Genomic DNA, 14,580 nt, shown 5'->3' on the forward strand with positions numbered 1-14,580 from the left:
CGTTTGCCCAATTTTCAAAAGCACATGTCAGCAATGTATTTTTCCTATGCGTGTGTACGCATACATTCAAATGCGTGTATTGTTTTCTTTTCGAACAATCGAAATTGCGATTGAATTGTTCTGAATTATTAGCTGCTACTTCTGTTCAAATTTGCAACCGCTCGCATAAGCAGTGCAGTGGCCGAGCTGGTAGAGGCGGGCTCGTATGCAGTACGGTCCGGGGTTCGAGACCAGTGGAGATGAGACGTTTTTTATTGTTTTATTTTTTTTTTTAATTATGAAGTTGCGGTGTTGGTAGAGTTGGTGCACGTTGCGCAAATAATCCGGGTTCGAAACCTGGTTATGCAATGTCGATTTTTATATGTTTTCTTTTTTTTTTTGAATACTCGATACAAACTACGGAAAATATTTAAAAACTCAGAGGATTGGGATCAGGGTATCTCCTAGTCGGGCACCCCGACTAGAGCTTTCTTACATGTTTTTAGAAAATTAAGTGTAGAGATGTTGGTTCGAGTCCTGCTTTATCTTCCTTTAGTTTTTCTTCCTTTTTCTGTGATAGAAAAAGCTATCGAAATAATATAGAACCGCGGATTGGACGGGTTCATTAATATATTTTATATTTCCCGAGGTGAGCTATTTGTAATTTTAAAGCAACAAAAGCTTTGACTTATTTATATTTTGTAATTCACAAGTCGTTCCCCGGAACGGGTTTTCGTTATGCTTCCTACATTTCGCTTTTCGTCCTGTTGGATTCTGCTGCTTATGTTTCGAAGGACGTCTACCTTACTATGTCCTTGAGACTTTAATAGGGTTCTATTTGGGGAATCTGCTGCACTTTTAGCATTTTTCCGGGATTTTGTACAAAGTCAATGACTATCCAGTAGTTCGTCCAGTTTCAACACCTTCAGCCATAGTTGTTCGTCATGTTTCTTCTACATTTTGGATACAGGTGCTACTGAGATTCTTTGAAACTTCGAGTTTTTGCTTGCTTTGCTTGCCCAGTTAACCGTGGATCAATATCATCTTGTGCGTTTGTTGGGTGTTTCACATCTTATTTTTCCCCGTTATTCGGAGCTTTATTTTGCTATTATTATTATTATGGTATTATCATTACGACATTTGTGTTATTATGATATTATTTATATAACAATATGTTATATTTCTGTTTCATTTTTATTAGCTCGATTCTGCTGATGAGCAGGCTGCAGCCATTCGTCGAGAATTGGATGGACGCATGCAGCGTGTTGGAGAAATGGAAAAGAATCGAAAGCTGATGCCAAAGTTTGTGCTTAAAGAAATGGAGTCTTTATACATTGAGGAATTGAAATCATCTATTAATCTACTGATGGCTAATCTGGAATCTCTTCCCGTATCAAAAGGAAATATGGACAGTAAATATGGGTTACAGAAATTGAAACGTTATAACCATAGGTAAAATCTCTTCATTTATAAACAATGTCTAACTTCCTATTTTATTAACTCTCTTTTCCTATCCACCGAAAACCGCAGCACACCATCATTTTTGTAAGTTATATTAAAAAAGTATTGATAATTTTATTTATAAATATTAATGTTATTTTCACAACTAGAAAAATGATTTTGCGCTCTCATGGATCCCTGTCCAAGCTAGAAGGTGATTCGGAAGATGGTACTACACAGCTGACCAAATTAGATGTTGTACTTACATTTCAATTGGAAGTAATTGTAATGGAAGTAAAAGGCCTCAAGTCGTTAGCTCCTAATAGGATTGTTTACTGTACAATGGAAGTTGAAAATGGGGAAAAATTGCAAACTGATCAAGCCGAGGCATCGAAACCAATGTAAGAGAGATCTCGCTCGTTTTTTAATGTTAATATCAACATAATAATAACAATTTGATTACAAATCTTTTGCAGGTGGGATACTCAGGGCGATTTTACTACAACTCATCCGTTGCCTGTCGTTAAAGTGAAGCTCTATACAGAAAATCCTGGAATGCTCGCACTGGAGGATAAAGAGTTGGGAAAAGTCACCATAAAGCCTACACCTCTTTCTTCCAAAGTTAGCAACTATTTCACATATTTGTATAGTTATTCACGAAGTGAAACAGTATGTTGGTTTTGCACAATGTCCATCTTGCTGTCTGTCTGTCTGTCTCGTAAGTAGCATCCTGATTAAGTGTTAAGATTTTCACGATACAGACACTTGGGGCGTGTAAATCGGAAAATACTCTTTCTGGTATGTCTCAAACTTAATTAGTTGAAGTGCTAGAAATTTGGCACATAACATCGCGTTGACAACCCAAGATAAAAATATAGCTTATATTTACGCACATTGGGGCGTGAAAAGTCGGGTAATACTGTATCATCCATAGCTTTAGAGAAATTCTTTTTATTTAATTATTGTTGACCTCCTCGTTCGATATGGCAAAAAATTGAATGCCCCTTAGGACATGACACTAAAAATACCCGGCAATTTCACCACCTTTGGAACGATTTGAAGACCCAGTCTAAGAATGATGCGTCCACGCCTAGTGGGGCATTTCAAATTTTGAAAAACTATATAACTTAGGCCGTAAATGAGTAATATGCAATCGGCCAGACTGCAACTTTTTTAATGATATTAATTCAAAATATTTTTTCTATTCAATTATTTTGTCTTCTAATTAAGTCTCCTGAATGGCATCGCATGATCGTACCCAAAAATTTACCCGACCAGGATGTACGGATCAAGATAGCATGCAGGCTCGACAAACCGTTGAATATGAAGCATTGTGGGTATGTAAACGATAATGTTATATATCAGATCTATATATTTAAAATAATATTATATTTGTTATATGCATATGCATATTCTTAGACATCTGTTTGCAATTGGAAAATCAGTATGGAAAAAATGGAAACGACGGTATTTTGTGTTAGTTCAAGTATCTCAATACACATTTGCAATGTGTAGCTATAAGGAGAAGAAATCGGAGCCGTCCGAGATGATGCAGCTTGATGGATATACAGTTGATTATATTGAAGCTGCCAGTGGTATGTTTATATATATATATATATATATCTATTTTTTTTTTATGACATGTTATACCTTTTTACAGTGGTATGCTCCTTGTTTTATATACCCTGATCCCACTAAAAATGGGAAACCAGGGTATAATGGTTTTGTGCAAATGTGTGTAACAGGCAGAAGGAGGCGTAGCAGACCGAAATTGTGGGTTCGAATCTTGGTGTCGTAATGTCGTTTTTTATTTGCTTTTTATTTTTGCAATACTTGATACAAGCTGTTGTAAATTTTTAAAAATCGTAGATAGGACTGGGATTAGGGTATCTTTCTTACTTGTTTTTATCTTCCATTGTTAGTAGAACAATCCTTGCAATTGTATGCATTCCATCGATGAAAATGCTATCAAGCTTCAGCTATTAAAATAAATCTCGTCTTTGGAGCTAGTGTTATATATAATTTGTGACGTCGGTGTGCTCATTGAGACAATCGAACGGAAAGGGTTAAATTGATTCAGTTCGTCGTCATAATCAAGAATATATATGGGGCCTGTCACCCTTCCTTCTGACTGTTGCATACATTTTCATAAAACCATTATACCCGACATTCCCATTTTTAATGTGTTGAGAGTAAAACAATAAATATAGTATACAGAATCCATTCTTGTTAAATATTGAATAAAATTTGTGTTTACAGCCAATCTTATGTTCGGAATCGATTTAAACGGTGGCAGATTTTTCTTTAATGCGGTTCGCGAAGGCGACAGCATAGCTTTTGCATGTGACGATGAAAACGAATGCAGTCTCTGGGTTATGGCTATGTATAGAGCAACTGGTCAGTCTCATAAGCCTACGCCACCAATAACTCAGGACAAAAATTCGGCCATGTCTAAAATTCAAGGAGGTAACTAAACTTAGTTAATAATCTAGCAAAACTGATCTGAATAACAAATATAAATTTATTACAAATAAGTTATCTATGACTTGCTTTATAAACCCTGTATTTCGATTAATTTCATTCAATTGAATTTAAAATATGTAATAAATAATTTATTTAGATGCGGATAAAGCACGAAAGCATGGCATGGAGGATTATATAAGTGCGGATCCATGCACATTTGATCATGCAAGCCTATTTAAGACATTACAAAATCTAACACTTGAGTACCGATTGAATGATCCATATGCCTCTTTGGTAAGTCATATCAAAATAGTCTATAAATCATTTGATGCGTATATTATATTTGCTTTCATAATAGGGGTGGTTTAGTCCAGGGCAAGTCTTTGTTTTGGACGAGTACTGCGCGCGATATGGTGTGCGTGGATGCTATCGACATTTGTGTTATCTTTCCGATCTTTTGGATCGTGCTGAAAAACAGCATATGATTGATCCCACATTGATCCATTATTCGTTTGCATTCTGCGCAAGTCATGTTCACGGCAATAGGTAACGTACCATCATATATACAAAGACAGAGTGATTATACGTAATTATTATGTATGACTATTATTTTTGTAGACCGGATGGAGTGGGTAGTATAACTCATGAGGAAAAGGAGAAGTTTTCGGAAATTAAAGAACGTTTGCGTCAGCTACTTGAGTATCAAATAACCAATTTTAGATATTGTTTTCCATTCGGTCGGCCCGAAGGGGCTTTGAAAGCAACACTATCCCTACTCGAAAGGGTTCTAATGAAAGATATCGTTACCCCAGTACCACCGGAAGAAGTGCGACAAATGATAAAAAAAAGCTTAGAGACTGCTGCGCTTGTAAACTACACAAGGCTATCAGCAGAAGCTAAAATCGAAGGTAAATCAGCACTGGGATCCACTTTAGTTATTAAAAAATGTAATTTTGTTGATCAACTCTCCACAGAGGACTTACGTGGTGAACTGATTGTACCACCACCCAAAAAACTCGAGGATTTAATACATTTGGCTGAGCTTTGTGTTGATCTACTGCAGCAAAATGAGGAACACTATGGCGAAGTAAGTTGTCGTTGTCAAGAAAATAGATAATAATAAGAGTGAAATGAATGTACCCAAACACAAACAGGTATGTATGTTAGATATATACATACATATGTGTGTTATGTATAAGTTTCACGACGATATACAGTCAAATGTCAAATGTAAGTATAATGCAAGAAGTTATTCTTATACTCTTATAAACTGTACTGCGTCCACACTTGTGCTTCGAATGAGCCAATTTCTTTTAGGTGTGTTGTTTAAATGTGTGTAGGCAATTAAATGTACCGACTATCTGTACTACGCTATGAGCAAAAGCGTGTGTGTTGCATATCTAATATATCTTTATGTATATTGGAAAGTACACCCAGTTGTTGCAGCAGCACTCTTTATGTATTATGTAAAACTCTAATCAGCTTTTGGTATATCAATTAATTTATATGTAATCTTCTACACAATATACTAAATTTATTAACTAAAGTTATTATTATAGTTTGACTCATTCTTTGAACCTTACCACCTGTGTGTATGTATACGAGTGTAACCCCATCTCTTTGTATGTATATGTATATGTTGTATGTTTACTCCACCTCCCAAAATTCCAGCACCCTCCGATTACAATATTCAAGCACCACGTTACTCTATTTTGCAACGCGATCGAATATAAGCAATATTGACCGAGAAGAACGTTTTAAACCATGGCTAGTCAACCATATAATAACATGCAATTTTATACAGATTGAATATTTATAAACTTCGAATAGATCTGAACACACTTTTGCAATCTTGGAAACACTTAGAGTTTGGGGAAAAACTTTTTTGTAATATTAAAAATACATACATGCATAAAGTAGAAAAGATAATACAGACCGTTGAAATGAGAACATTGAACATGTGTTACAGTTTTGCTCGTCAGTGTATATAGATTCAATATATAAAAATAGAATACAAATCGGTATGGAGAAAAATAAAAATAAAACCAGAGTAAGAAAAAATGACATTAATTAGATCAACTTATCGATCTTTAAATGATTATTATTTTTATAAGAGCTTAAGTATAGCTTAAACAATATATGCATAGTTTCCGTAGAACAAAAACTTAATTCTGTCGCTCAAACGCTTAAGCACTCGATAAACAAATTATGATTAGTGATCTCAAAATAAATTATCGTAGTATTTAAATAATATCGACACTGAATGCAATCAAGATGATCTTGATCGTGTTTAACACAAACTTAAGTACTCTGTACATATATAACTTGTTTTTGGTACGTACATCTGTATTTGTATACTCGGTTTACACAATTTAGCTGCGCAAACAAGACAACAAAAAGGATAAAATTAAGACAATAAAGGAAGGCAGCGGAGATGGGACTGGACTGCCCAGTGATGGTCGATTTGATGGTGGTTCCACTGTCGCCGGGGCTTCGTCTAGTCTGGGTAACACTAGCATGGATCAAGGCACTTTGGATGTTACTACAGCTGCCACTAACACTGACGGAGCGCCCCCATTTCGTTACTGTATGCCCACACATGCGGTATACACATCGCCAGTACCAACGGCATGTACTATTCTCTCTCTCTCTTTCGCTCTCTCTCTCTCTCTATCTATCTCTCTTTCTTTATACACATATACAAAACAAATTCTCATTTAGATAATAGACCAACATAACTATAAATGAGTATAGATAACACATATTTCTTTTAGCTATATAAACATATACACACATAGTATATTCATACTTATATGACATCACAATTCGTACACCCATTCTCTTAATTATATAAACATGTATATCTCTGGGCATCACTACAACATATTAACACATATTAGTTTTTGAATTTAAATTTCAAATTCAAGAGCTTATTTCAAATAATAAACATAAGAAATAACATATTGACTTCTTTACAAAATATATCGTATGCACATAAAGAATTAAAAACGATCTTTTCAATAGATACTTTATATATATATATATATATATATATATATATATATATATATATATATATATATATATATATATATATATATATCATATATATATATATATATATATATATATATATATATATATATGATGTGTATTATAAGTAAATTAAAATGAAAGTTTAATTCCTTGCAATCATTTTAATTCTCGCAATGTAGTTCATTTTAAATGAAAATAAATACATTAATTAAAATTAAAACTGAACTGTTTGACAGTCGATATGTATGTAAAAAATAAAAAAATAAAAAAATAAAATAAAAATAAGTATGTGCAAAAAGGAAAAGGTAACAGTAAATATTGATATGTAGATAGGAAGGTAGGGTAAATAGTGATTAAATAGGGAGAGAGAAACAGAAATTGTTAGGCGTGTCACTGACTTCGACTCGTAATTCGAAAACATGAAGTGAATATGATGTTTGATCCTGATTCTGATCACGACTTTCCTTACTTACATTAGACTGAAAGTAACTGGTGCATAAAGGATTCACCCATAAGGGATACCATAAAAATTTATTCTGGTTTCTCATTTGTCTATTATCTTTCTCTCTCATTCTATCCCTCTCTATCCCTCTCTATCTATCTATCTCTCTCTCTATCTATATCTCTCTCTCTCTCTCTGTATCTCTCTCACCCTTTCTCTGTCTAACGATCTAACTTAACCTGTCTAGCGTGTCCCTCTTTTCCAACATGAAGTTCCAACTTAAATAAAAATAAGTGGAGAAAAGTTTTTTTAGTAATAAAAGCATTTATCATTTATTATTTTACTATTTATTCCGAAAAAAATTAGATTTGTTTTCAATGAGTGATTTTGTAAATATTGATATTATATTATACTTTCCATCTTTACAGTTGCCTTTTTGTTCTCCATCCTCTATATTATACATTATGTTAACATATAATATCACTATATTTTTAGTTGATTCCCTTTTTTATGTTTTATTCTTAATAAATGTATCAAAATATAAAAAACCAAAATTTTTATTTATTTTTTAATATTTAATATTTATAATTTGTAATATTTATATAACAAGTTACAATATATATATATATATATATATATATATATATAAATGAGATATATCAGAACTTTTGTAAACGCTCGTCATCAATAGATAAAAATTGTAAAATTAAGGTGAAAGCTTAGTTTTAGGTTATATATATTTTTTCATCTTAATCCAAAGTCTGACTGTATATTAAATCTGTTTTAGTATTGAAAAAAAAAAAATTCATATACTTAATGTAAATATTGGAGTTAGTTAAACAAACAATGCATGTCTGTCGTACGTTGCTGATAATAATATGATCTACATACCCATTTAAATAATAAGTCATACATATGAAAGTTGAATACTATCAATAACTATTTTATAAAAAATATATTTCAATATATTTCTATACTATAAATCCATACATGTAAACTACTTATACACTTATATATGTGAGCTTAATGCACGACATTCATGCTATATTTGCACCTAAAGAATATCTAAATCTTAAAAAGGCTTACCATTTTCATCAACTGTAATTTATAGGTAACTTGCAGAAAATGGATTTGCTTATTGTTCTGATCCTCAACTAGCTTTGATTTTAGATTTGATGGTTTTTAAAAAAAAATTGTATATATTATTTATGCACTAAATCTGTAATATATAATAAATTAAACCTAGTTAAATGAAAATAAATGATAAATTTATATAGGATAGAAGATACCGTATAGAAAAGTAATCTCTCTATAAATATGTACACATGAGTACATGGTCTATTTAAAAATGAATTTCTATACATTTTCCGGTTATTTGTGTTTAATTAAAAGACTTAAAGATTAATTAAATAAATAAATAAATTAAATTAACAAACAGTTTCTGCAGGTGTGCATTTCGGCTGGCCGAATATATCTCATAGTATTCCTGAATACCTCATAGTATTGAAGATTTTCTGACTGAGAAAATTAATCGAACTATATTTTTTATTGCTTATAAATATAATTAATTTATATACTTATAAGAAAAACTAAATGCATAAATATATATAGATATCTTTTAAAATTATGATCGCTTGACTTTCGTTATCATCTAAACTTTCAATTTAGATAAAACATGTCTGTAGATTTCTTTTGTTTTTAACAATAAAAGTGTTTCTATATAAATGAATATATCATTCGTATAAATAGGTTATCTCATTTAATATTCGTATTATCGTTCTATAGGCGTTTGCTTGGTTCAGCGATCTACTGGTTGAGCATGCGGAAATATTCTGGTCTCTATTTGCAGTTGACATGGATCGAGTTTTGTCCGAGCAGGCACCAGATACATGGGACTCGTTTCCATTGTTTCAAATACTTAATGATTATTTAAGATCTGATGGTAAGTCCACAAACATTAATATATATGTACTATTCACTCTTGTCTAATAAAGTATTAAAACTTGTTCGATAATGAATTGGAACTGACTATAAATGCCATTATTTTTGAACCCTATTAAGGTTAAAAAGGTTTGAAGTAGACCACTGACTTTTCGTGATAAATTTGTAAAAAATATATTATTTTCAGAGTTTTTGAGCTTGGCAACAACCCAGCTTTAAGTTTTGAACCACTACAAATAGAACCATGAATCAAATTGTTCATGTTTTTGAACGAGACGCAGTATTTTACAGCCAGCTATACACTATTTACATTTTAAAAATTTGTTATAAGATGAATTCATTAAAAATAGGGATGGGAATAGGATAGAAATTACTCAGGTCGATCAATAGATTTTGGGTGAAATGGTTAGTGGTCACTCAGACAGACGGTCACACAAACAGGCGCGAGGACATCAAGACGGAAATTTTACAAAACCAATATTATCTTCTACTTTGTGAATAAACATAAGACAAATGGACGTAGATAAAAAATGCCTTATTGGTTTAAATTGAATGGTCATAATATATGTACAAATAAAGTCAGAACTTAAAGTATGTGTTAACATTATTTCATGGCTGTGAATATTTTCAGATAACTTACGAAACGGAAGATTCCATCAGCACTTGCGTGACACATTTGCCCCATTGGTGGTGAGATACGTGGATCTAATGGAATCCTCGATAGCTCAATCCATACACAAAGGCTTTGAAAAAGAACGTTGGGAGACCAAAGGGTAAGTGATACTTATATTCGATTCAACGAAATTTCATTTAAAATCCACATTATCGGGCTGGGCCATTTTATGAACATATACATATTTTTATATAAATATGTATATATATTAAAAAGTGCTTGTTCTGACTGACTAATGATTAATCATTTGAGTTTGAAAGCCATAGTATTACACTAGTTATAGAGCATAAAGAGGGTTGAGTTATTATTTTTAGGAATACCCTGGTATAAAAACTGTTGAAAAAATAGTCTAAAAATAACGAAAGGGTGCCTTTCTTTGTGAAATTTCATTGGAAGTTTTCTTAGAAAATCTATTTCCTATAGTAGGAATTTTGTCCGATCGAATGTAAGCTTGATTTTATCAATATTTTTTGAGTTGTAAGTATATATATATTTTTTTTCATATACTTACAACTCTAAAAATATATGTATATACATAATACATAACTAAATACAAAGGGGAATATTATAGAGAACTGATTTTTTAACATTAATAAAAATATATTTATGGAATAATAAGTCTTGACAGACAATGTTAAATAAGAGAGCGCAAATGATTCTGATAATATGACATCGCGAGTATTGCAATAGTCTCACCCAATCTGTAGTCACCCACTCTCTCTGTATATCTTTCTTTCTATTCATCTATCTCCGCTCATTTGTACCCCGTCCTATCTCTCTCTCATAAACTCTTGACTGTCCTATCATTATTAAGCAATTCAAATGTTTGCCGTTCATATTATCTATTTTCATATTTCTGTGCTGAAAATTTAGGATTAACGCCGCCTTGAATCCAGCTGCATTAAACAATGCCGCCCAGGCTTTAAACACGGCAGCTCTTAATCCGGCGGCCCTGCTGAGCGGCAAGAAAGATCAAGTCAATTTTTATGTGCCGAAGCTACCGAAACGCACAGCTGCTGCTGCTGCTGGTGCTGCAGCGGGTTGCGTTGACGAAATGAGGTTTTTAACACTAATGCCTCTATCTAAGATACTCTCTTTGCATTTTGTTCTGTTTTTGCTGCCTCGAGAATTGATTTAACTAGAACACGATTCAGATTTAGCTAATATTCATATATTAATACATTTTTCACTATTAACATTCGACAATACATGCAAATGTTGATTAATGTACATTTTATATATACATAATATGTATGCTAACTAAATTAGAAAATTTACAGTAAACAATATAATCCATAACTACTGCTACTACCTAACTTCACAACTCAGTCACCTGCAAGATATATATATAATAGATATATATACAATATATACATATGCGATGTATATCTGTGCATCCAAACACTTTTGTAGGTGTGCATATAGAAAACATACTTATGTATATATACGACTATATTTTATGTTTGTTTGTTGTTTAGTTTTTTCTGCTAAGCTACCAAATTACAAAACTTACGCTAGAACTAACTTGTAGGCAAAATACTAAATGTAGTTTCAGTGCTATTTTCGAACAGACAAAGACGAACAAATAACAAGTAAAAAAGGTACCTGAGTACAAAAGCCGCTACATTAATTACAAGATGATATTTCACGGCCCAATCTTCAATCGCTCCCTAAATGTGTCAAAACATATAGTTATTGCTCATTGCTTTTTAAAATTTTAAAAAATAATAATATTAAATAGCCCCAATAACTTCTCTCTTTGAGTCCATGACGGATCCTATATAAAAATACCTACATCATGTCCGTCAACATTGGAAGTTATAAATGTCAGTGTTAAAATTATAGTATATAGTATTGTATTCTATGTATATATCTATATATATATATATATAGTAATCTATATATTATATGTGATCAATTATATTATAATTCCATGTGATCTGATAGATATCTCTTATATCTCCATTTAGATTTTATAAGAAATCTACTCAATTGAATCCAAGAATTGAAGTTCCAAACAATCAAAATATAAAATAAAATAATTAAATTCAATATATACATACTTTAAGCTAGTATAGTATAGCTCTTCACATGTAACTCTCATTATGCGTGCGCTTCTTAACTATAATATATTTCGTTCAATCAATCAATTAACTACTATGTCAATACAACACCTTTACATTAGTATTACCAATTAAATGTAGATTAAGCATCCCTTTTAAAGTTTTTGTAGTTGCATTTGCTTGCTTGCAATTGAAGTTACTCGCCAATATTTGTAATTATATTATATATATATATTATTATTATAATCATATTATATATATATATATTATTATAATAATTATACATTCGGATAGTATGTGAGAATTTAAAAAATCCCAAATTTTGATATTTGTAAATTTCGAATTTGGAAAAATTGATATACAAGTATATATAAAACTAGGCTGCAGCTCTTCTAAATGGTTTTTGGTATTTTATTTTTCAGAACGAGATAGGAATATAAAATTGGTGATTAAAATTGAGTTTATAAAGTTTGGGAACTAGTGGGTCAGTTTATTATTTATTATTAGATAAAAAATAAAAATTTCAAGTGATAGATGATGTGATAGATGGTTATTTTAGTAAGCGATTCGATTGTATTGTGATGTGTATTATGTGTTCCAATTACCAAAAACAAAAATTTGTGGAACAATCACGATCGTAAATATTTGAAATTTAAGATTGTAGTGGAGTAAAGAACTGTAGAACGGATCATTGATTGAATTCCCAATATTATATATAATTAATGATTATTTAATATATGTATGCATAAAATATATAGCGAAATCTTTTGTCTACTCTATCTACACTTACAAAATATCTGATAGCATTGTATTAATATTCTTATCAATAATTTGCTTATTTGATTGCACAGAAATGGTTGTGCAACATCGGAAGACTTATTCTGGAAATTGGATGCATTGCAATCGTTTATTAGAGATCTGCATTGGCCAGATGCAGAGTTTCGACAGCATTTGGAGCAGCGATTAAAGATGATGGCCGTTGATATGATCGAACAGTGTATACAGCGAACGGATACGTCATTTCAGTCATGGTTAAAGAAAAATGTTGCCTTCATATCGACCGATTATATAATACCAACAGAGATGTGCGCTATGGTAAATGTGATATTAGATGCTAAAAATCAAAGCTTTAAATTAACTACCATTGATGGTATTGATCTGGTAAGTAAGACACTCACACTCGCGTCCACCCACACACTTTATCATTATGATTATTATTCTAATTTTTAGTACAAATTCCATGCAAGAATCGATGATCAAATCGACAAAGCGAATGTAGCCATGACACAAGGTTTGAGTGGAAAACTTATGTCAGTGCTAGAGTCGACTTTGTCGAAGCTAGGGCGTTACGATGAGGGCAGTCTCATCGGATCAATCCTTAGCTTTACCAATGTCTCGAGCTCTGGCAAGGATCTGGGACAAGGATATGTGAATTTCTTTCGCAATAATATGGATCAAATACGCGGTAAAATCGGCGATGATCTATGGACATTAAACTTCTTTGACCAGTGGTACTCTCAGCAAATAAATATGCTCTCCACTTGGCTATCAGAACGTTTGGATCACTCCCTACACTATGCTCAGGTCACGTCCATCTCTCACATTATTAAGGTAATGCGGAATCAAATACATATATAATAAGTATGAAAGCTCTAGTCGGGGTATTATTTAATAAAAAACAAATATAAACGGACGTTATGACACCGAGACTCGAATCAACATTGTTTACGAGCATCGACTCGACCTTCATAAATAAACAAAAAAAAAACGTCTCATCGCCGCCTGGTATCAAGAACCCAGAACTTGCCGGTGAGGAGCACCGCCACCGAGAAATTGCAAATCTCAACTTAAGTATCAGCTGATAAATCAAACACAATTCAATCTCATTTTCGATTCTTCGAATAGAAAAGAATACACCCATTTGAATAGGAAAAATGCTTTCGATGGGCACTATTCGCTACGTGCTTTTCAGATTAACCAAACGTTTAATAACTTCTGTTTTATTTAATGGATTATAATCAAATTCAGAATATGATCTATGCGATTGAAGTCATTGTCAGCTCAGTAAAAAGGCAAACTCCTTCAAGTATTCATTAGGTTTTTAATTCGAAAACGATAAAACAAAAATAGTTTGCGATTATTATAAACACACCTACAACAAATTTCAAGTCTCTAGCACTTATAGATGCTGAGATCGACGCGTTCACACTTACGGACAGACAGACGAACAAGGATCAATTAACACGTATTGTCGTCTTGATCAAGAATATATGTTCTTAATACGGTCTGACACGCCTTTTTTTGCCTTTTACATACAATTGCAAAAAACCATTATACCCTGACTTCCTATTATCAATGTATATAACAATTCTTAAAACAGGAAAACGTTTATTAGACTCAAAATCCGTCCCTTGTAAGAAGAAAAAATAAGAAATCTAGGGGCTCGGAATTTAGAATATGCAACTTAAATTCAAATTTGCAACTTCTTAGGTAAGCAGTGCAGTGGCTGCGTTGGTAGAGGCGGCGCTGGTAAGCAGATTGCC

At 32.2% G+C, this 14,580-nt stretch overlaps 1 protein-coding gene across 10 annotated transcripts in view; it reads left to right on the forward strand.

Annotated features, from left to right (window-relative positions):
* LOC111595873 (calcium-dependent secretion activator) overlaps positions 1 to 14,580 on the forward strand; it is a 32,461-nt gene that overhangs the window by 5,090 nt on the left and 12,791 nt on the right. For 5 of the 10 annotated variants that reach the window (XM_023309788.2, XM_023309790.2, XM_023309791.2 and 2 more), the window contains 17 exons: positions 1,181 to 1,431; positions 1,510 to 1,524; positions 1,590 to 1,820; positions 1,896 to 2,040; positions 2,650 to 2,756; positions 2,839 to 3,014; positions 3,679 to 3,885; positions 4,040 to 4,176; positions 4,241 to 4,428; positions 4,501 to 4,790; positions 4,857 to 4,969; positions 6,259 to 6,510; positions 9,146 to 9,302; positions 9,933 to 10,074; positions 10,848 to 11,033; positions 12,889 to 13,198; positions 13,268 to 13,648. In XM_023309788.2, the coding sequence (XP_023165556.1) occupies positions 1,181 to 1,431; positions 1,510 to 1,524; positions 1,590 to 1,820; positions 1,896 to 2,040; positions 2,650 to 2,756; positions 2,839 to 3,014; positions 3,679 to 3,885; positions 4,040 to 4,176; positions 4,241 to 4,428; positions 4,501 to 4,790; positions 4,857 to 4,969; positions 6,259 to 6,510; positions 9,146 to 9,302; positions 9,933 to 10,074; positions 10,848 to 11,033; positions 12,889 to 13,198; positions 13,268 to 13,648 (3,288 nt within the window). Of the gene's footprint in view, positions 1 to 1,180; positions 1,432 to 1,509; positions 1,525 to 1,589; positions 1,821 to 1,895; positions 2,041 to 2,074; positions 2,138 to 2,649; positions 2,757 to 2,838; positions 3,015 to 3,678; positions 3,886 to 4,039; positions 4,177 to 4,240; positions 4,429 to 4,500; positions 4,791 to 4,856; positions 4,970 to 5,553; positions 5,820 to 6,258; positions 6,511 to 9,145; positions 9,303 to 9,932; positions 10,075 to 10,847; positions 11,034 to 12,888; positions 13,199 to 13,267; positions 13,649 to 14,580 lie in introns of those variants that run through there. The other 5 variants (XM_023309792.2, XM_023309793.2, XM_023309794.2 and 2 more) reach the window with 5 other exon arrangements.

The sequence above is a fragment of the Drosophila hydei genome, unplaced genomic scaffold (assembly GCF_003285905.1).
Source record: "Drosophila hydei strain 15085-1641.00,03,60 unplaced genomic scaffold, DhydRS2 tig00008145-arrow-arrow-pilon, whole genome shotgun sequence".
NCBI lineage: Eukaryota > Metazoa > Arthropoda > Insecta > Diptera > Drosophilidae > Drosophila > Drosophila hydei.